The sequence below is a fragment of the Siphateles boraxobius genome, unplaced genomic scaffold, assembly GCF_051911475.1.
Source record: "Siphateles boraxobius isolate OS27281-9 unplaced genomic scaffold, OSU_SipBor_1 6, whole genome shotgun sequence".
NCBI classification, from domain to species: domain Eukaryota; kingdom Metazoa; phylum Chordata; class Actinopteri; order Cypriniformes; family Leuciscidae; genus Siphateles; species Siphateles boraxobius.
The window spans coordinates 17,537,670-17,560,217 of record NW_027509186.1 but is presented as its reverse complement, the minus strand read 5'-3'; the positions used below and the strand labels follow the sequence as shown (position 1 = coordinate 17,560,217).

The 22,548-nt window shown below is 40.2% G+C and overlaps 2 protein-coding genes across 4 annotated transcripts in view; one reads left to right on the top strand and one right to left on the bottom strand.

Moving 5' to 3' along the window:
* Positions 1-452: 452 nt before the first annotated feature.
* mffa (mitochondrial fission factor a) lies at positions 453-14,483 on the bottom strand. Of its 3 annotated transcripts, XM_077207903.1 has the most exons (8): positions 14,309-14,478; positions 12,916-13,129; positions 12,571-12,740; positions 12,344-12,435; positions 9,710-9,874; positions 8,335-8,388; positions 8,128-8,212; positions 453-1,417 (listed from the first exon to the last, which is right to left on the bottom strand). In XM_077207903.1, the coding sequence occupies exons 2-8, from the start codon at positions 13,127-13,129 to the stop codon at positions 1,286-1,288; spliced, it is 912 nt and encodes a 303-aa protein (XP_077064018.1). In that variant the 5' UTR covers positions 14,309-14,478; the 3' UTR covers positions 453-1,285. The 3 variants fall into 3 exon arrangements, with proteins under 3 accessions (XP_077064018.1, XP_077064019.1, XP_077064020.1); XM_077207904.1 differs by lacking the exon at positions 9,710-9,874 and having other exon boundaries at positions 14,309-14,466; XM_077207905.1 differs by lacking the exons at positions 8,335-8,388; positions 9,710-9,874 and having other exon boundaries at positions 14,309-14,483.
* A 1,581-nt stretch (positions 14,484-16,064) lies between these two features.
* The window catches only part of egfem1 (EGF-like and EMI domain containing 1), a 54,939-nt gene continuing 48,455 nt past the window's right edge, over positions 16,065-22,548 (top strand). The window contains exons 1-4 of the mRNA XM_077207910.1: positions 16,065-16,388; positions 19,819-19,953; positions 21,196-21,305; positions 21,380-21,484. Coding sequence (XP_077064025.1) covers positions 16,306-16,388; positions 19,819-19,953; positions 21,196-21,305; positions 21,380-21,484 — 433 coding nt within the window. The 5' untranslated portion in view covers positions 16,065-16,305. The remainder of the gene's footprint in view (positions 16,389-19,818; positions 19,954-21,195; positions 21,306-21,379; positions 21,485-22,548) is intronic.

Sequence of the window (22,548 nt, the reverse complement as noted above, 5' to 3'; positions counted from 1 at the left end):
GCATGAATAACCACAGCACTTTCTAAGTTCCAGTGTTGTTATTGCTAACCAAAACTATTACTATTACAATTTGGTTTTGGTTATTGAAATTAAGCTGAAATAATATAAAATATAAACATTAGATAAAACTTGTTAAAACTCCCCTGAAATAAACATGTATTAAAGCTTTATAGAATGAAAAAATGACAAATGCACATAACTAAAACTGAATTAAAAATGTAAAAGAAAATATAAAAATAAAAGCATATTCAAAGAATGAATAAATACTATATTGGTATAAAAATAAATACTAAAATACCTGATAAAATCATATTTACAGCTTTGTTTGCAAAACCTTTTTACTTTAACCTATCATGCTTAAGACCAACATGTGCTTATACTTTATCTTCAGAAATGAAACACAGACATGTAACTGAAACAAATCCAGTAGATTAAAAGCAGGCAGGACAGAGTGTAGTTCACTACTGTTGTCATTTATTCAAATAAAAGCATTTGTAATTCAATGTTTATGGCTCTGTGAGAGGAAAACTGAATCTGTATAATTTCAGTAATATCCGGCAGAAAAGGTTCTAGCAGAAATGCCATCAGTAGCGTATGGGCAGTTTTACATAAATAATGACAAGGACTAAACTCACACTAACAAGTATGGTTTCTTCGTTGATTCAAGGTAACATACATATGTACCTAAATCACAACAGCCCATAAATAATACTATTTAATTTGATACATTTCTCGTCTATGATATATCAGTTTGTTCGATTCCATTGGTCTTTCAAAAAATTTACATAATATTGTACTCATCTGGACTGTGTTTCCCAAAAACATTGTAAGCCTAAAATCATCGTAGAGACCATTGGTGGCAATTGTTCTTCAATCAGCTTAGGCTTACGATGCTTTTGGTAAACGCAGTCCTGTATAATAAACCTATGGAAAATATTATTACTGCCAAAGCTCAAAGACACATGAAGTAATGTATATATACATCTAGTTCCAGCTTGGCTATGCAAAAAACAAAAAAACAAAACAACAACAAAAAAGGAATTAAAAACATACAAAACAAAGAAAAATAGCAATTGTACAACAAAAAAAGTGTATAAATACATATTTATAATAATAAAATAAAAATAGACAAACTCAAACACATAAAGCCATCCCTGACTTTACCGCTTTTGCCGTGAAGAAAACAAAACATTTTAGCCATTAAAAGAATTGGCTGAAGTTTGACACATTGAAGCAGGGCAAAGTTTTTATTTTGCCCCTCCCACATTGTGGAGTCCATGCTGCTTTAGCGACGGAACCAGACCCAGCTGTTGATGAGCCAGAAAGCTACAGTAATGGAATACATGATCATTTCTCGCTTGGCTCTCTCTTTGTTCTCCTCCTCTATGAGCTGCAAACGCCGATTCAACTTGACAATCTGTAATGACACAAAATCAAAGAAATTAATGAACCCCTCCCATCTTTGAGGTTAAGTATTGGTCAATTACATGCACTACTGTTTAAAAGTTTTGGGGCAGTAAGATTTATTATTTTCTCCTCGCATGTGAATTACACAACCTTCCCTCGCGGGTCAAAATGACCCGAAGCATTAAAATAACACTTAATTTTTTTGCCCAGAGAGCTTATATCATTTCCTTCTGAAGATTTTTTGTTCTGTATTGTAAATGCGTTGAAATGTAACCCCTCCATATCTGTGTATGGTCTGCATTGTCACCGATTGATTTTTATTTTGACAAAAAACAAAACAAAAACATTGGCCCATTATATGCCCCCATTCTTTTCATGGGAATTTCTAGGCGTGTGTGTGTGTGTGTGTGTGTGTGTGTGTGTGTGTGTGTGTGTGTGTGTGTGTTTGAAAAAAAAAAATTCTCCCATTTCCCATTCATTCAAATTGACCCGCAAGGAAAGGATTTGTTACTATTGTAATTACAACCACAAAAACTCCTTGAATCCAATCAAATTGTTTTTGTGTATTCCAATTGCAAATTTGACAAAACTGGCCTGAGGAGAGATTTTAAAGAAATTAATTTATTCTGGAAAATACACAATATATTGAAAATCAAAAGTGACAATAAAGACATTTACATTGCTACAAAAGATTTCTAGAATTTAAATAAATTAAGTTCTTTTGAAATTACTATTCATAAAACAATCCTGAAAAAAATGCATCATGGTTTCCACAAAAATATCAAGCAGCACTACTGTTCTCTTTCATAGGTTCACTCAACGCTGCGGAAAGCGCAGTGGGATATCCTCTGGATGTGCCGATTGCCTGAAGCTCTGTAGAATCACGCCAATTCATTGGCTGATGGCGCTCGCGCAAGCTGGCTCCGCCCCGACGCTCTTACGTCATAGCATGACGAACGCGCGCGCGCCATCCTCTCCTCAGATTTCTCTGCCTTCACGAAGCGGTCACATCTTTCCCTTCGTTCGGTTTTTCTGAGCCCGAATTTTCTAATTCAACTACAGCTTTCGTCTCAACACTTCAGCGACTGGCATAAGTGGAACTCTGTTCTCCTTACAGTGAAGTGTCATGGATTATCGACGCTGTTCTCCGCCATGCGTTAGTTTCATTTCGAACGACGACCCTCACAGTAAGTGCGTTAAATGTATGGGTTTTTCGCATGCGCGTGAGGCTGTATTAGGATTGTCAAAATGTAAATTTTGTGACAATCTCCTTCTCAAAACCCTCCGCTCTAGACTCGCGGTTTTTGAGAAGGAGTCATTCGTTTCCCCCCGTCGCGCTCCCGAGACCGCTGAGGCCTCTCGTGGATCCGCCGCCTGGGGCTCGGATGTTGAGCTCGAGGATATTGAGTACGAGCAGACGGGCCTCGCCCTTTCTCTCCCTCCCTCCCCCGAGCACGCACGTGGCGCGGTTGAATTCGCGCATGATTATTTATGCCCCAGCCCGGGAGCCCGCGAATCGGTTTCTTTTGGTCTGGATGACGTGATTTACACTGCAGCTTCCGACTCCGAGGATTTCGGGCCTGCTTTGACTGATGACGTTATCCCGCCTAGCGGCCAGGACGCGCGGCCTACTCCGGCCTACACTGAGCTTATTGACGTGCTTTCGCGCGCTACAGAGAAGCTCTCTATAGACTGGCCTGTTGAGCCCCGCGAGTCTCAATCGTCCAAACTCGACGAGAGATTCCTTAGTGGCCCTAATTCTAGGCCAGAGCGAAGAAAGCTGCCCCTTTTCAGCGATCTGCATCACGAGATCTCCAGATCCTGGAAGCAGCCTTTCTCCGCACGCCTAACTAATGCGGCAGCCGCTGACTTCACCAACCTTGTGGGTTTTGTGGAGCAGGGTTATTCCGTTATTCCAGCGGTCGAGGACACGCTGGCTAACCACCTCGCCCCGTCGTCTGCACCGTCCTGGAAGTCGCGTCCCCTCCTTCCTTCCAAGGCTTGTAGGACTACTTCCTCCCTTATTGGGAAGTCTTACATGGCGGCTGGTCAAGCAGGCATGGCCCTGCATACCATGGCCATCCTTCAAGCCTACCAAGCGGACGTCCTTAAGGACATGGACGAAGGAGAGGGACTGACGCCCGAAGCTGTCAAAGAGCTTCGCAAAGCCACAGATCTGGCCCTAAGAGCCACCAAGCACACTGCTCGGGCTGTTGGTCGCTCTATGGCGGGCTCGGTTGCCGCAGAGCGCCACCTCTGGCTGAATCTCACGGAGATCCGAGAAAAGGATAAGAGTTTTCTTCTGCACGCCCCTATCTCCCACTCAGGTCTTTTCGGGGAAGCGGTCAACACGGTGGTTGAGAAGTTCCGTGCCGCTAAGTCTCAGTCGGCCGCGCTCAGGCAGTTTATGCCCAGGAGATCTAGAGAGCCAAGAGACTCCAACCCTCCCCCTTCTCAGACCCGAGAACGCTCTGCTCATAGGGTTGAATTCCCTACTAGAAGGAATGACCCGGCTCATCCCCCAACAACTACGGTCTGGGGAGCCCGAGGTCGTCCGTTTCCCCGCCAGCGCCCTCACAAGCGCCTTCAGCTGAAGCGGTCCAACAAATCGGCCGCTCCAGCCTCCTCGAGCCGTTCCTGACCCGCAGGTCAGAAGGAGGAGAGCCGCACCAGATCTACGAGGTTGGGACAGACCGCGCAAGCGTTTCTGCCCTCCTCCAACCGGCTCTCCTCCTCCAACCCTGTCACCTTCGCCACCCAGTGTGTTTCGAAGTGCAGGTCCTGTTTCACTCTCTTCACCCAGTCCGGAGCAGGAGGAAGGAGACGCGTCTTGCTTTCTCCCCTCGCTCCCGGCGCACGTTATACCCGCCAATCGCTTCCTCGGAGGCACAGTTCGTTTTCCTCTGAAGCAGGCGGACCCAGTTACTTCTATCCAGGTGGTGGTACCCACCAGTACGTGTCAGGACGCCAAGCGCTCTCCTCCACGGTCAACCACGCCTCCCCATGGAAAGCGCGACACCCTATCTCAGGTATGTCCCCTGCACTGCATCACTCCTCTCCCTCTATCACATTTCGTTCAAGAATGGGAGCGTTTACCAGGGGTATCGCCTTGGATCCTTCGCACAGTTCGGCTCGGCTACACGCTTCAGTTTTGTCGCAACCCCCCCTGCTTCAACGGGGTCTTTACTACTGTAGTCGACAGCGCCGCTCAGGCTTCTGTACTACAGCAGGAGATTTCATCCCTTCTGCTAAAGGGGGCGATAGAAGAGATTCCTTCGGGGGAAGTCGAACAGGGCTTCTACAGCCGTTACTTCCTGGTCCCGAACAAGGGAGGCGGCCTGCGGCCGATACTAGATCTTCGCCAGTTGAACTTCTCTCTTTACAAAGGGAAATTCAAAATGTTGACGCTGAAGGCCATCATATCTCATATCCGGCTGGGACACTGGTTCGTGACAGTAGACCTCAAGGATGCTTATTTCCACATCCAGGTCGTACGGCGACACAGGAAGTTTCTCAGGTTCGCCTTTGGAGAGAAAGCGTACCAGTACAGGGTCCTCCCCTTTGGCCTCGCTCTAGCGCCAAGGACGTTCACAAAGTGTATGGATGCTGCTCTGGCCCCGTTGCGGCTCCAGGGCATCCATATACTCAACTACCTGGACGATTGGCTCCTTTTAGCCCACTCCAGAGAGTTGGTGACTCACCACAGGGACATTGTCCTCCGTCATATTCAGTCTCTCGGTTTGAGGTTGAATACGGAGAAGAGAGTTCTTACTCCAGCTCAGAGCACGGTTTTCTTGGGGGTACACATGGACTCCGTTCTTATGCAGGCCCGTTTGGCTCCTGCACGGATTTCCAGTCTGGAGACATGTCTGTCCCGCTTTGCGCTAGGCCAGCATGTTTCCGTGAGCACCTGCCGCAGACTTCTGGGCCTTATGGCCGCGGCCTCCCCTGTGCTACCTCTAGGGCTACTCCACATGAGACCTTTTCTGTGGTGGATGAAGCTCTCAGGGGCTCGGCCCACGGGGCGAGCCCTTCGCCTATTGAAGGTGTCGCGCAGTTGCTTTCGCGCCCTGTCAATCTGGCGGGACCCCCTCTTCCTTCAGAAAGGAGTCGGTATGGGTGCGGTATTCCGTCGTCAAATGGTTACGACGGATGCCTCTCTGAACGGCGGGGGAGCGGTTTTCGAGGGCAGGCCAGCGTGTGGGGTTTGGACTGGCGAGACCCTCTCGTGGCACATAAACAGCTTGGAGCTGAGGGCTGTCTTCGTGGCTCTTTGCCACTTTCTCCCTTTCCTCAAGGGCAACATGTCATTGTCAGAACGGACAATATGGCAGTAGTGTCCCATGTAAACAGACAGGGGGGTTCACGTTCGCGCACCCTAGACAGGCATGCGCGTCACCTTCTTCTGTGGTCCCAGGACAAGTTCCTCTCTCTGAGAGCAGTTCATGTCCCAGGGATTCTGAACCTCGCAGCAGATTTCCTGTCGAGGCAGAAGCTCAGGTCTGGGGAATGGATGTTGAACCGCCAGACGGTGGCCCTGATCTGGGAGAGGTTCGGAAAAACGGAAGTGGACCTCTTTGCATCTCAGGAGTCGTCCCAATGCCCGCTTTGGTTCTCCCTGAGCCCTCCAGCTCCGTTGGGGATAGATGCATTCGCCCACCCTTGGCCGATGCAGAAACTCTATGCCTTCCCGCCCATCAAGCTGATCCAGGCGGTTCTGTCCAGAGTGAGAGAGGGCGGAGTCCGCCTCCTTCTGGTAGCCCCATTCTGGCCGTCCCAGCCATGGTTTTCGGAGCTGATCCCTCTGTTGGTATCCTCCCCCTGGGAGATCCCGGTCAGGGAGGACCTGCTTTCCCAGCTTCAGGGCAGGATATGGCATCCTCGCCCCGACATTTGGAAGCTGTACGTTTGGCCTATCAGAGGCCGTTAACTTTAAGCTTTGATCTCCCAACCGACGTTCAGGAGACCATTGCGAGTGCTAGAGCCCCTTCTACGAGGAGGCTGTATTCCTCCAAGTGGAGGGTATTCGAGGCATGGTGCTTAGCACATGATAGGGACCCAGTTGGCTGCCCAGTAGGCTCAGTGCTGGAATTCCTGCAGGAAAAGTTTGCTTCCGGAGCGGCTGCTACCACTCTCAGAGTATATGTCGCAGCTATTGCCGCTCATAGAGAATCAGATGAGATTCCCTTGGGGAAACTGAGGTTAGTTTCAGCCTTCATGCATGGGGTTTGGCGCCTGAAACCGGCTCGCCCCCATGGTGTTCCCTCGTGGGACCTGTCAGTCGTCCTGGAGGGTTTGACAGAGGCTCCCTTCGAGCCCTTGGAGTCAGCCCCTGAGCGGATTCTGACTCTTAAGGTTGCTCTTTTGTTGGCTTTATCTTCACTAAAGCGGATGGGGGATTTGCAGGCTCTCTCTATTAGTGAGTCATGCTTGCACTTCGCTCCTGGCCTGGTTAGGGTTACCTTGAGGCCAAGGTCGGGGTATGTACCCAAGGTTCTTTCCACGGCGTTACGCTCTCAGGTTGTTAACCTTAACGCTTTCCACCCTCCTCCTTTTGCCTCTGAGGAAGAAAGGAAACTTAACCTGCTCTGCCCGGTCCGTTCTTTGAAGTTGTATGTAGATCGCTCAGGCGGTTGGAGGAAATCTAACCAGTTCTTGGTGTGTTTTGGTGCTGGCCGCCGCGGGCTTGCGGCATCAAAGCAGAGGATTTCCCACTGGGTAACGGATGCTATTTCGCTGGCTTACGAGGTGCGTGGTTTGCCTTCACCTCTTAGCATCAGAGCACATTCCACCAGAAGTGTGGCTTCCTCTCAAGCTCTTTTTAGAGGGGCCCTCTTGGAAGACATTTGTGTGGCGGCAGGTTGGTCCTCTCCGCACACCTTTGTGAGGTTCTATAATTTAGATCTTGACATGACTCCAGGTTCCCAGGTTCTATCTGCTTGAACCGGTCATGGTTATTATTATTTGGTCTGTTACCAGTTATGGCAGCGCTTAAGCTTGGCGAGTTTGGTATTTCGTTCCCACTGCGCTTTCCGCAGCGTTGAGTGAACCTATGAAAGAGAACGTCTCTGGTTACTTGCGTAACCTATGTTCTCTGAATAGGGAACGAGACGCTGCGTTCGCTGCCAAGCTCCTCGCGCTACCGACAGTTCTTCTTTTCGGCAGAGAAATCTGAGGAGAGGATGGCGCGCGCGCGTTCGTCATGCTACGACGTAAGAGCGTCGGGGCGGAGCCAGCTTGCGCGAGCGCCATCAGCCAATGAATTGGCGTGATTCTATAGGGCTTCAGGCAATCGGCACATCCAGAGGATATCCCACTGCGCTTTCCGCAGCGTCTCGTTCCCTTTTCAGAGAACATAGGTTACGCAAGTAACCAGAGACGTTTTCAACATTGATAATAATAATAGTAAATGTTTCTTGAGCATCAAATCATCGTATTTAGAATGATTTCTAAAGGATCATGTGACACTGAAGTGAAGACTGGAGTAATGATGCTGATAATCCAGATTTGATCACAGGAATAAATTACATATTAAAATATTTTAAAATAGAAAACAGCTATTTTAATTTGTAATAATATTTCACAATACTATTAATTTTACTGTATTTTTGTTCAAATAAATGCAGTCTTGGTGAGCATAAGAGTAGTGCATAAAAAAAAACATTCTTAGGAACTGCACACTATGAAGCATATAGAGTTGTTTTAACAGCAGAATAATACCTGTCTGCGTAGAGAGGTGGCGTCAACAACAGCCATGTCATCTGCTCCTCCCTCTAGAGTAGAGTCCAGCGTGGCCAGCGCATACCTGTCAGAGACATTATTCATTTCATGAGACATTGAGATTGTATTGAGAGGATAGAGAGAAAAGCAAAGCCAGAGAATGAAACAGAAGACAGGGAAGAAAAGAGAGGAAGAGAAAAGAGATACCTGTTGTCATGCTGGGGGTTAGAGATGGTTGAACCCCCTCTGAGAGATGGCTTGCTGAGAAGCAGGTACGGAGGAAGTGAAAGAGGGAAAAGACGAAAGAAGACACAGACAGACAACTTTAATAACACGCAGATGCGCTTTAACTAATATTTTATATGTACAGGGGGTCTTTGTCTCACAGACCCTGTCAACATTTCAATTTATAATCAAATAAACCTTGCAAAATAAATTATGATTTCAATATAAAGCAGCCAACTGCACAGATGTAAACACAAAAATCCTTTTTTCCTCATTTTCCGAAGGAAAATAATCATGTAGGTTTTACATAATCCTACAGTTGAGTTTAGTAACGTCAGTGCTGCTGAAGTTAGTGCCATTCTAAATCAGAAGCCAAGCACAGGAAATGAGCTCATAGATACCACCTGTGCAGGTATCCATGGAAATCAAAATCAAAAAAGGAATGTTCCGGATTCAATATAAGTTAGGCTGTATCATTTCACAGTGTTTGTGGCATAATTTCAATTACGAGAGAAATTTCCACGACCTGTTCCCATGTAAAATAAAATAAATAATAAAAACTGAATTAATACATATTTGGGTCAGTAAGATTTTGAAATGAATGAATACCTATCCAGCAAGGACAAATTAAATTAATCAAAAGTGACAGTAAAGACATTTATGATAATAATAAAAAATATATATGTTTCAAATAAATGTTGAAAAATAAAATAATCCTGAAAAACTAAAATATTAAGCAGCACAACTGTTTTCACTATTAACAATAATAAATGTTTCTTGAGCATCAAATCATCATAATAGAATAGAATGATTTCTGAAGGATCATGTGTATATCTATATATCTGTGATAATTATGCCACAAATGCTTTCAAAAGAACTTCACTTTAAATGGACCCGGACATTTCTTTAAAAACTATACACCAATGCCACAAACTTATGCGTAAATTTAACTGAAATCTTAAAGCTCAAAAAAAAAAGAAAGGATTCAAAGAAAAGAGTAAGAAATAAAACCCCAAACAAAGAGGCAAAGGAAGAGGGAAGCAGCGTGTCCACATCCAACAGCAAACAATACAGCGACAAAGCCGTCATCTGACAAACTACCTCCTAAAACTTAAATATGTGGGGATTTATGGTTGAGAGCATTACATTTTGAGGAGGAGTGTTTGACTGCCAGTGCAAATATGCTTAGTGCATTTCCTCACCTAATCAATTTGTCATCAGAATGACAGAAGAATGTCTAGAAGTCGTAGAGGACTTTGTTCCTGGCTTAATCTAACACATTTGTTTAGTTACTCTGTGAAGCAACATCTAAATGAGCCTTTCAGGGAAGATTCAGGGGTCTGATGTCAAAGGTCACCTGCGCTGGTTCTCGTCCAGGACCTCCAGGACCTGCTGGTAGGCCCGGCGTGTGGTTGACTGGATGAAGGAAAGGACACCGTGGGCGCTGAAGAGGTTAAACCCATCCTCGGCACCACCGAGGGGAGCCATAGTGCGCAATGCAGCAGAGGGGGAGGGAGTCATACTGACCGCACCACAGAGAGAGAGAGAGAGAGAGAGAGAGAGAGAGAGAGAGAGAGAGAGAGAGACGGAACGAAAGAACAAGAGAGGAAAAGTAGAAGATAGAAGAGAGAGAGAGTGGATGTCAAACAAATTTAAGGTTTCAGAAAGAAGGAAATAAAAGTAGAAAGAAACAGAAGCCGGATAATGAAAAAGACTGCATTTCGTTGGCCTGGGAGAAATGGAGAGATGTCACACTTGATGGGCAACAGCCTCGCCATATAAAAATAAACCTACAACCCCGATACAAACACTTCAACAAGCTGAAACAAGCAAACTCTCTTCGTTTTTTACAACACCAGCACACAAAGCAGTGTCTGAGCATCACAACCGCGAGCCTCAAACGCAGATACACATCAGGCTAACGATGAGGCCGTTTACTGAACCGTAGTACCATCGACACTGATACAAACAGACACAACTTCACCTCTGAGATCCTAACAGCAGTCTGCCTTAAAAGTAGCGCACATCAAAATTATAGCTCAGGTATTTGATAGGTGAATCTCATGAAAACATGTCCAGGACACTGGCCCCACTTTTTCATAAAGAAATGTCTATGGAGGGACCAAAATGTGTTATTATTAAAGGGATAGTTCTCCCAAAAATTCTGTCATTAATTACTCACTTTCATGTCAATCCAAACCCGTAAGACCTTCGTTCATCTTCGGAACATAAATTAAGATATTTGTGATAAATCCGAGAGCTTTCTGACCTCCCATAGACTGTAACGTTACGCGTATAGTGCTGACATAGGTGCCGGCCAATTGTGTTCTGAAAATGAACGAAGGTCTTACGGGTTTGGAACGACATGAGGGAGAGTAATTAATAACAGAATTTTAGTTTTGGGGTGAACTATCCATTTAAGCACATTTGTACAAACGATTATATATATATATGTATACACATAGATACATACATATAGTTATGTTATAATCCTTATAGAATAAGGGTTATATTCAAATACATAGTTTCATTTAATAATATACATTTTATTATTGTATTGTACTCCATTATTTTTATATTAAATTATTTATATATATATTTTTAAGCTAAATATAATCTCTTATATCCTTCTTTTGATTTTATGGTGAAATAAGAATTGGACATGTTCTTGATAGATTTACTGTGATTACTGATTTAACAGGGTTATTAAGTTTATTGCTGATTTTGTGTATTGCCACTTGTTATAAGTTAATATTATTAAATATTTAAATACACTAGAGTTTAAAAGTTTGGGGTCAGTAAGATTTTAGAAGAAGTCTCTTATGCTCACTAAGGCTGCATTCATTTATATGATCAATAACTGTTTTCTATATATTAAAATGTTTTATTTCTGTGATGGCAAAGCTGAATTTTCAGCATCATTACTAGTCATCATCATTACTCCAGTCTTCAGTGTCACGTGATCCTTCAAAAATCATTCTAAGATGCTGATTTGAAGAAAAACCTTTCATTTAAAAAAAAACAAAAAAACAGTTGTGGTGCTTATTATTTTTGGTGGAAACCGTGATGCTTTTGTTTCAGGACTCTTTCATGAATAGTAGGTTCAAAAGAACAGAAATCTTTCAACATTATAAATGTATTCATGTCATTTCTGATCAATTTAATGCATTCCTGCAAAATTGTAATAAAAAAATAATCATACTGACCCTAAACTTTTAAATGGCAGTGTACATTTAAATACAAACATTATATTATGATTATGTTAAAATATCCTTTTTAGTCTAAATTTAGAGTAAAGTTTGATAAAAGACAGTTTGGCTGATGGGCATGACACATTTAAATTAGTAGCAGAAGCCATACTCGTCTTAATTTTATTGAGGTCTAGAAAAAAAAGAAAAAGAAGAGGTGCTGGTCATTGGTGGGTTTAAGCACTTTTATTGACAGATCAGCCAATCAGAAAACATCATGTCAAAACAAGTCAACAATTGTTTGGTTGAAGGAGAATGACTGATCTGTTTTTTTTAAGTACAAACCCTCAGCGTGAACAGCTCCACAATGCAAGGAGTGGCCATTCATTAGAGTACAATAGAGTAGAATAGAGCTGTCAGCAAGTCATGGCATGAGGGAAACTGACTGACAAAGCAACTCTAAACTACACTGACCATTGACCAATACCACATCACAAGCTGTTTTATATTGTGATCAAATTGGTTTTAACCATGACTGACAGGTGTGATCGGGCTACACCTGTACATGCAATAACATGCACTGACCTGCACAAAAAAAGCACAAAAGCCAAACTAAAAGGCCTTGAAACTAAAAAATATACATGCATGGTTCTAACTCACCCCCTTTGAGTCAGCATCATGAAGGGAGAAAGAGAGACACCAGGGAGGAGGAAAAAACATAAAATGGAGTGAGAGGGCCATGTTGACAGGGCAGAGGTGAAACGAAAGTACATATGTGTGTGTATTCGTGGCTTTGCACTCACGTAGAGTCGTTTCTGGCGAGCTGGCCATTGTGTTGCACACCAATGTTCTCGCTGACCGTGCGCTCTCTACGTGCCTTGGGCTGCGTGCGCACCTGTGTGAAGAAGAGAAAGTGGACAGGTGTTCCTCCTCATTTTACTAAACCCAAATCGTTCTTTTTTTAGTGACATTCATTACCACTCCCATTTTCACAGCCCACATCTTGCTAAATTAAGTCTGTCCCACTTACTTCTTCGCTAGGCTGACTTTCAGAGATTGACTGCTCCATTTCGTGGAAATCGAAGGGCCGTTCGTTGAGCGTGAGGACCCGAGGTGGCGTCCTGAGGGACAGTGTTGACTCCAACGGGGTGGACTGGATGATGTCCGGGTCTCTGGGATATTGCATGTTATCACGGTCTCCTACATAGAAAGATGAGTGACCGATCAGATATTCGTCCACTCTGAAAATTGGTGTGTGTGTGTGGATAATTCATGTGAAACAAACTGCCTAAAAGAGAAATTCACCCTCATTTTGTGGCAAATATGTAAGACAGCGAAACACAAAAGAAAATATTTAGTGCTTTCCATCTCGTACCTGCCACTATGATTCTCTCGGGAACGTGCATCATTGCCGTGTGGAGCATGTCCCGCTCTGGGAAATCCTGCTCTTCTGAGCTAAACGGAGCCACTTTGAGCTGCTCAGGAATGCGCATTCTCTGACTGATGCCCTCTGTGTATTCCAGCTCATAGTGGATCCGGTTCATCTCCGCCATCTCGGCTGTGGGAGAGGGGAACGCCGCTCCACTCATCTACAGGGAGAGAGGAGGATGGGTGTACAGAGAAAATACCAGGTCAGCTGTGATGACATACAGTAAGGAAATTACACTGCATGTCAATTACATAGTCAAACAAGATTCCAAAGGAATGTGTAAGAATCAAATATGATCATACTGGAGGTATACATACTTTTTTTTTGTAAATATAAATAAATATACAAAGATTGCTGGAACAATTGGTTTTTATTGGCAAAAGTCCATACCAGTAGTTTTTGGATTTATATGAAATGGTAACACTTTACAATAAGAATCCATTTGTAGCGTTAACTAAGGTTAATAAAAGTATTGTTTATTGTTAATTTTAACATTTACTAAAACATTTTAAAGATGTATCTCTTAACATTAGTGAATGCACTATGAATTAACATGAATGATCAAGGTATAGTTAATATTTAATGATTTGGTTTTGTTGTACTGAAATTAAAGAGAATTAAAAAAATCTAGATAATTCCTAATTAGAAGAAACAAATACATTCAAAGCATCCTGGAAATCATGCATCCAAATCTCATACAACAAAACCGGAATCACAGGTTGTCCAAACTGGCCTCTTTGACCTTTACCTCTAATACAAAGAGAGCATAAGACTGCAAGTTTGCTTATGATACTATTATATTATTACATTTATGTAATACAGATAAATAACCAATCCAGCCATCTAACCCTAAACTGAAGCCCAGAAAGTAAAGCAGCTGTCCTGTCATCATCAGTGTGTTGTGGTTTGATCATGAGATCAACTATTTCAGGAAGAGAAATGCCAATGAACACACGAGCAGCTCCACGGTTTAATCTCTTAGTAAGCATACCTACTGAATTAATTGAAATAGATTATGTTTTAGAAAATGATCCAAACAAAAACAAAGTCTATATGGACGTTTTTGGTTTCATTTCATTTGAGAGCAGCAGTAACGTTACTACAGTAAAAAGACCTGCTGTTATAATTTGTTTTGAACGTTTGGGTGGATCCGATCAAGCAGAAGATACATAATTACAAAGTCAGATACTTAATAGTGTCGCATTGGGGCCAGGAAAACAACTGTTAGTGAAATCAATAATGATGAGTAATTATTTCAGGGCCCTAGGTACATCAATGACAGCTGATAAAGGGGTAAAGCGTGATCAGAAATCACATCACAACTCATTTAGACTCATACCTTCACCGAGATCAGATCCACCGACGGATTAGACACGTTAAAGTGGAATGCTATCGTAAAATCAGCTTATTCTGAGGGTTTTTAGAAAAAGATAATCATCCCGCACTAGTACAGCACAGACCAGCTCAGCCCAGACCAGACCCGCACACCAGCTCCGTGAAGCGGAACTGAGGAGAGAGCTTTAGACGCGCTTTTCAAATTAAGAGTCTCTCTGTTGGGACTTCATTTAAAAGTCACGGGATTTCGCACATCTTCGGGGGAAACACTGTTTACTGTCATAGTCTGTCAGTTAACTTTTAAATAGCATTATATTCGAATTATATTATAAACTACTACACACAAAATTTTGTTAACATTTAGCCTTCGTAGAATAATAAAACCTAATTTGTTTACCGTTAGCTATTACACATGCTAAATTTTATCTAGACTATACCATGGACTATACTAATTAATGTAAATCACAACGTTAGTAAGTAGGCTAATTAATTAGGCCTACTGTAATTTAATTACTTTTTCCTTAAAAAAGTAGCCTAAAATAAGGTTAACTGATTAATTATTATTATTGTTTATAGGTAGTAATTTAACGCTTTACCAATGTTACACGTAAGCGACAAAAAAGTAAGGGATTACTCTGATTAATTTTTTTTTTATAATTGAATTAAAGTTGGACTATTCTGATGTAATTGCATTAAATAGTAAATAGGCTACTAGACTACAGAACAATTTTATATTAAACAATAGTGGATCTAACATAAAATGATAACGGCTAATGATAAAATGTATGTTTTTAATGTAACCTTTGCCCTTTCAGTACTTTGATCAATTCAATAATAATTTATGCTATTTTATTTTATTTGATTTATTTGAAAGAAGAAAATAGCAGTTTCGTGCCTATCCGTGTAGGCTATATTGTTCAACTGGTCGAGGGATTTGGAAATGGAGGATTTGGAAGTATAAGCAGTTAGCCTGGCTACAAGTAATGCAAGTTACGTTATCAGATTACTTTTTTCAAGTAACTTGTAAAGTAACGCATTTATTTTTTAATTTACAACAAATATCTGAGTAACTTTGTTTTTCCCAATTCCCATTGACTGACCCCTGTCCCCATGTTGAGAGAAATCGTAAGTGCACAATTTAGCCTGTATACTCATCACACGTGCCCAAAAACAGATTCAGTATTCACCTAAATTAATAAAAACGTGAAATACAAACTCAGAATATATTACACAAATCGGCAATAATTAAATAACCTATATGTTAAATTACAAAAATATAGCCTATTTATGTATTTAACCTCACTTTATTAACCAATGTCTTTGCTTTTGACCTTGAAAGGAGCCTTTTAAATTTGCAAAAAATAATTAGTGTTTAGGCCTATTTGGTATTAAAAATTAAACAAGCAAGCCCAGCCCAGTTGAGAAAAATATCCTAACGCAAAAATTATAACGTAGTAATTACTTTTCATTAAAAGTAGCAAGTTCCTTTTTAGGAGCATTACTTTTAACTTTCCCCAACAATGAACAAGTAGGCTACTGTTTAGAGAGAATTAGTAGCCTACAATAATCTAATTTCTAATATTATAGTAACCTAATTAATTAGTTTTTTAGAGTAACTTTACCATATCACAAAGAACTTGACAAACAACCGCTAAATATGTTTTGAGCGGTGTGTTTCCATCTTGGCCCCTAACGGTTGAATGTGTGTGTGTGTGTGTGTGTGTGTGTGTGTGTGTGTGTGTGTGTGTGTGTGTGTGTGTGTGGGAAGAGCGCTGAGCGATTGTCCAGTCTGTCTCAGTGTGCTCCCGGTTGAGGATATACCAGCTCCAGGACTCTAGGATGCTCGATTATTTCAGTTTGCGAGGAGAAAACGTTTAGCGCTTTCACACAGATACAACCCTAGCCTACTCGTGTAATGAAGTGATCGGACCCTTTAAAGTGGACTGCGGGGCCCTGGAACCAGAAGAGTGTCTGCTGCATGTGGATATGCTGTAGTAAACGATGTGCAGCTCCGTGGCTCTGCTCTGCTGCTGTGTGCTCGTGTCTCTGAACGGCGCAGCATCACTGGATCTGCAGCCCGACATGTGAGTCAACTTATATTAGCCTATTATATATTTTTTTACATCAAGTGTTTTTGAATTAGCATTTGAAGGAAAATTCTTATCTAAAACTTGTTAAATGTTAAAACAAAGACGTGTTTTGTCTCAGAATAGGCTATTCAAAGAAAACATTTGTCTTCAACATTACAATTCAACTTTAATAACATTAATAAGAATAACAAACATTAAATTTTACCTTTCATTAATGTAGGCCTACATCCATACAATAAAACAGTCTTGACATTTTAATTAATATAAATGTTCATTTAGAGTATGCATGGACTTCAATCAAAATACTTCAAAACTTCTAAAAATAGCCTATATTTTGTAATTAAAGTATGTGCTTGAATGCTACCTATCATCATGGCTCAACAGGTAAATGTGTCACCTGCGTTTTTACGAAAATGTAGGCTAATTGAATCAATTGAAAGCATTTCGCTTATGAAAAGTTTATCTCAGTGTCCTGATCTATTTTTTGTCGCTTAGGTGTAACATTGGTGATGCCTTAAATTACTATTAACAATAATAGGCTAATAATAAATCAGTTTAGTTTCTTATAAGCTATTTGGTTTTTTTTTGGTACCAATATAATTTGGAACGTGACACTGATAATTAATGTGTTATTTCTGATGGCCTTTAGGTGTCGCCAAAAGCGCCAGATTCCACTTAAAATGTGAAATTAAATTCAAACATAAATGATCATTAAATTATTTAATTTATTCTGTAAAGACTTGATTAGTAATATTGTATTGTAAATCCATACATTCACCTATACAACTTGCTTTGAAACAGTTACAAATAGACTTGACTCAAATTTGAAATTCGGAAATATGTAAAGCGTGACTGAGGCCAGTGAGTGTTTGACACTGACTCCAGGGCTGATCCGGCGTGTGACTGTGCAGTTTATCTGAGAGCCCCATAATTGACTCAGGATGTGCTTTATTAAGCCCAGATGGTCATAGGAAACAACCTGAGAGAGAACATGACCCTCTGAAGGTAGAGCCCAGACTCACCACACTCGCTCTGTGAAACTAAAATAAAGAATTTAAAAGCCATGACTGTCACAGACGGATTCAAACAAATCAACAGTCTTGATGTATTTATGAAGTTGAAATGCATTCTCAGCGATATTTTATATTCTGAGCTGTGGATGAGGTGCTCCTTGGACAACAGTGAGAAAGATATAAATAAACTAACAGCTTCTGACAGATATGAGTGTAAGGAGAAGTGAAAGAAAGCTGAGTTTGTATATGTTCAGTTTAGTGCCAAAATTATCCCCAAAAACGTGTCTAAATCTGAGAAATCCTCTCCTTGGAAAGATTTAGGTGGACTCAATTGAAAAATCTGTTCATTAATAAAAGTATATACTTGTTTATTCTAAAAATTAGAGAAAATAACTCTAATTTATTCTCTAATTACTCTAATAACTAACTTTCATGTTAGTAATTTTGTTATGTATTTTGTTTTGTATTAGTTTTTAAAAATATTTCTATCTTTCTTTAATGTAGCCTATTTTTCTTTGAGTTATTTTAGTAGGCTACTTCGACTTAAACTTATTTTATTTCAGTTAGTTGCCAAGGCAACAATTTCTGAAAAAAAAAAGTAAGTTTATGTATATTTCATTTTCATTTATATTTTATTTAAGCTTTATTTCAGTTAAAGAAAACCAATTTTATTTTTAGTTTTACTAACAATAACCACCCATGTTATTTTAGTATATTATAAATAGGCTATGTTCATATTTTAAATTAGATTTTATATTAATGTTTTCTGTTTTCACTTTAATTTAAGTTAAAGTTGTAGTAATTTTGTTGTTTGTTTTTGTCATTTTTACTCGTTTAAAACAAAGTCAACAGTATTTATTGATTTTTATTTATTGGTTTAGTTTATTTAGTTTTAGTTGGTTTAGTAGCCTTAACTTTAACTTTAACTTAAACTAAAGGAAAATGAGAAATGTTGCTGAAATAAAATACTTTTTTTCATATATAGCCTATTTTATTTTATTTTATTATTTATTTTATTTCAGGTAAAATTTATTTTAATTTAAGTAATGATTTTTTTATGGTTTTAGTTTTGTTTAACGATAATAACCCTGAAGAGCAGCTTTATGTAAAAAAAATAGATGTGTGTGTATTTCTCATCTCTGTATTTAAACGTGTGTGTTGGTGCAACCGATCATTTGGATCTGTGGTTCAGCATGCTCTTGGAGAATCAAACAATACAACTTGTGAGAACATTTTGTCAACATCCTAAAATGAGCTGTTTCTGCAGCCACAATATCTAATAGCAAGATCATTGGATCTATTTCCTCAACGGATCATAGCGTCAGCATTAACAGATCTTAAGTATATCATTATAGATGTTGTACAGCCTTGTGATCAAATAAAACATTTATAAATTATAAGAACAAGCCACATTTTCTTTTGTTTAATGCAATTAAACCACCCCTCCCCCAATATAGAGTTTTTTTTTTGATAGACAAAATTATAAGATGTGGTCCTCAGTCCTGAATATGTGGTTATCCCAGTATTTAGTGAGGAACACATGCATATTGGTATCCATATGACTGTCAGCTGACGGCACACATGCTAACCCACATATATGTTCTTCTGTAAGCATTTAGCAAGCAAGCAAGCAACTTTATTTATATAGCACATTTTTTAAACAACAGACGTTGCCCCAAAGTGCTTTACAGAATAATAACATGGAAGTAATACAACAAAACAGACATACTTTATTCAAAAGCTAAAGAAAATAAATACGTTTTTAAATATTTTTTAAGGATGCAATTGCTAATTATGACATCACTAAAAGAGGGGATTTGATGATAAAAGTCCAAAATGAGACACTTATTGTGGATTTGTAGCTCATAAGTGCCCCCTATATGCAATTGATTTACTCTAAAGGAATAGTTCACCCAAAAATGAAAATTTTGTCATCATTTGAGCACCCTCATGTCGTTGAAGACTTTCGTTATTTTTAATTATAATTTATTATAATTAGGCCTATATTATCATTAATAGTAAATATTATGAAAATTAAAGTAATATTTAGCAGTAATGTACCACTATCTATATTACAGTACAATACCATAATTATAATAAATTACAAAATGCAATATAAGTAGTTTACAGTGCTAAATTGAATTACAGTACAATTGCTGTAAATCAAAACACAGTAACTTGCTGGCAATCATGCTGCCAGTAATGTACTGTAAAAATACAAGAACATTAACAATGAGTTCATTCTCGTGTTACGCAGCACATTTGAGCTTCAGCAAGAACCAATGAGTTCATTCTCGTGTGTTACGCATCACGTAACTCTGAGGTTTCATTTTTAGTCTTTTATAGGGTTAAGTATAAAAGTATCAATATGTATTGAAGTATAGTTGATAGACTTTTTCACTGTTTCTCAGGCCGAATGTGTGTGAGGAGCAGGAGATGTCTATGCTGGGAGTGAGGCAACCGTGTGTTCAGGCGTTTACCCGTATGGTGAAGGTGCGGCGGCAGGGCTGTTCTTCTCAGCACTGGTGCATGGGCTACGAGAGGAGGTGAGACACACTCGAACTAAAACTATTTACATTATTTCCAAGTTTAAACATCTCTCAGTCATTATACTTTAAATCATTTCCCCGTATTACTATTTCCCCAAACAATAATCTCTTAAGTCAGGGCAGTGACTTTTATTTAAGAGATTTGCTTTCCTATATTTAGTAGAACCAAATTTGCCAATTACCATAGCAGATGCTTTCCATTGACTTAAGTACACTGATTTGAAAGCTCTTCTGATTTGCACATGGTGATTTAATATAGGAGTCATAATAACCGACTATTGCTCGTCTGAAAGTAGACCTAAACTTTTCACACTCTTCATCTTAAGACTTCTATCTGGTATGCTGAATACTGACCTGCTGATCAATTTAACCAAGAAAATTTGGCAAAACACAGTAATGAAAGCACTGAAACAGGAGAAAAAAAGCTTAAAAGGTAAATATGTTTACCTTGGTTCAAAGAAAGAAAGAATATATTGCAAAATAATGCAGTAGCCTACTATTGGAAGTAAAAAAAACCTTAATAATATAACACAATAGAAACCAATTCCAAGCAATGTTACACATTTTTATACTATTTATTATTTTATAGCTATAACATTTTTACAAAGGGGATCTCTAGAGGGGGGTACGAGAATTATCATAGCCTATTTAAGATCTAAAGATTTAAAACCACTGGACTACCGCTTGCACTGTGAATCGTTTAGAGTGGTCTTGTGAACTGGTTCAAAAGATTAATTGAAAAGACTCGACTCAAACCAACGACTCGTTCACAAAATCGGTTAGGTTCTTCTCACATAATGCATCGTTTTTTTGTTCCACTATGCTGCTTTTTAAACGCGCTAGACAGATGCGCCGATTCTGGCTGATTTTCAGCATTTTTTGCGCATTATGATCACGTTTTTAAGACGCCTATAGTCAAGTTAAAAGAGGTTCAACAATCGGAAGATTTGGCAAGTATTGTGAACGCGTTTAGAGTGGAAACTGTATAATTTGACGGCTCTTCCTGTTATTACGTTATTGCCGGAGCACAGAATGAACAATAAATATTTTGTGGTTAAATGTTTAAAAAAAAAATCCCCTTCTATTTTAGCAAAGTTATGTAGGCCAATGTCTCATTTGTCATCGTCAATCAATTTATTTATTATACTATGTCGCATTAGGCCTATATCATCCTCTACACATAATGAACCTGTTAACTCTATTTCTGCATCTATTTCTCCCTCTGTATGTCTATCTCAGGACAGGCTATTATACAGTGTATAGGCAGGTGTATAGTATGGAGATGCAAACAGTCTACAGGTGCTGCCCAGGATGGATGCAGAGAGGGGAAGAGAGAGGCTGTCTTCATAGTGAGTATCATAACACTGTATGTGTGTGTGTTATTAAGGATACAGAGTATCTGAACAGTGCGTGTTATCCACAGGAGTGTGTTCTTCTGGTACCTGCTTCAATGGTGGGATGTGCTCTGAGACCAGTGATCAGCTATGTCATTGTCCAGAAGGATTCGAAGGAACGCGCTGCCAATACGGTGAGTCTTTCATGCCTTTTGTAGGGGTTGAAGTTTCACCGCATGAATAGTGGCTTATTTATCTTTTGAATGTTCAAGAATGGGTTCTGTGGTCATATTTTCATTGATCTGTTTTAGGTCTGTTGCATGAGTCAAGCTGTTTGCATTTTGTGTTGATGCATCTGTACATTACATTAGATTGTTGTATATTTCTAAGTCGAGGTCAAGTGGTGTCTTTGAAGCTTGTTTCCCTGGTGTTTCTCGTCCCACACTCTCTTTCCACCCCCTGGGAGTGCACTAAAGTGAGTTTTCTCAGGCAAACGTCACTGTGGTTTGTTAGATTCTCACTTGTTTCTGCTTTCTAACATGTGAGGTTTTCACACTGTGAGGTGTGGAATGAGAGTGTGTTCTGGTGGTAAACATGGTTTACCAGATCTGGTTATGTTTAACAGCAATTGAAATCAGCAGACTAAATATGCCTTTGAGCATTGAAGAAGCCTCACACACACCAGTATGTGAATGAGATTTCGTGTTTGTGTCTTAAAAGTAAACCTCTAAGTTTAGTCAGTGTTTTGTGTGTGTGTGTGTGTGTGTGATCTGCCTAAGGCAGCTTTCCTGCTGCGGTTTAGTGCTGAGATGGAGGTTTGTGCTCCTGAAATGCTTTCTCAGAGTTTCTAAAATTAAAGTTTTCTTCTGCATGTCCATAACACAGAAGCCCGATGGCTAAACAGTACGATGGTGAAATGACTGTGATGAAAAATGTCTTTTCCATGTTGGACTGGTAAACCCATTAAGCTCATTTGACTCTGAGACTGTGTATATGTGCATGTGGAAGAATGTTTTCAAAGTGCTCTCTTTCAATAGACGCTGCCACTGTAGCCCAGGACACGCTGTAGCTCATCTGCCTTTTCCTGTTGGACTGATTTGCTGTGTTTAAAGGCCACACTGGTCACGTCTCAGTTCCGAGAGAGAGAAAGCAGGGAATACTTTTCTTAGAATAAGAAAGTTAAAGTTATGTTCCTCATGTTGGTCCAAACCTGTAGGACTTACTGTCTTCCGTGGAACAAAAAATGAGATGTTCGATA

Coding starts and splice junctions, on each gene's coding strand:
- mffa (XM_077207903.1), bottom strand. CDS start 13,129: ATGAGTGGAGCGGCGTTCCCCTCTCCCACAGCCGAGATGGCGGAGATG. Junction 8,213..8,334: donor AACCCCCAGCATGACAACAG/GTATCTCTTTTC, acceptor TGTCTCTGACAG/GTATGCGCTGGCCACGCTGG. Junction 1,418..8,127: donor CCACCTCTCTACGCAGACAG/GTATTATTCTGC, acceptor GTGTCATTACAG/ATTGTCAAGTTGAATCGGCG.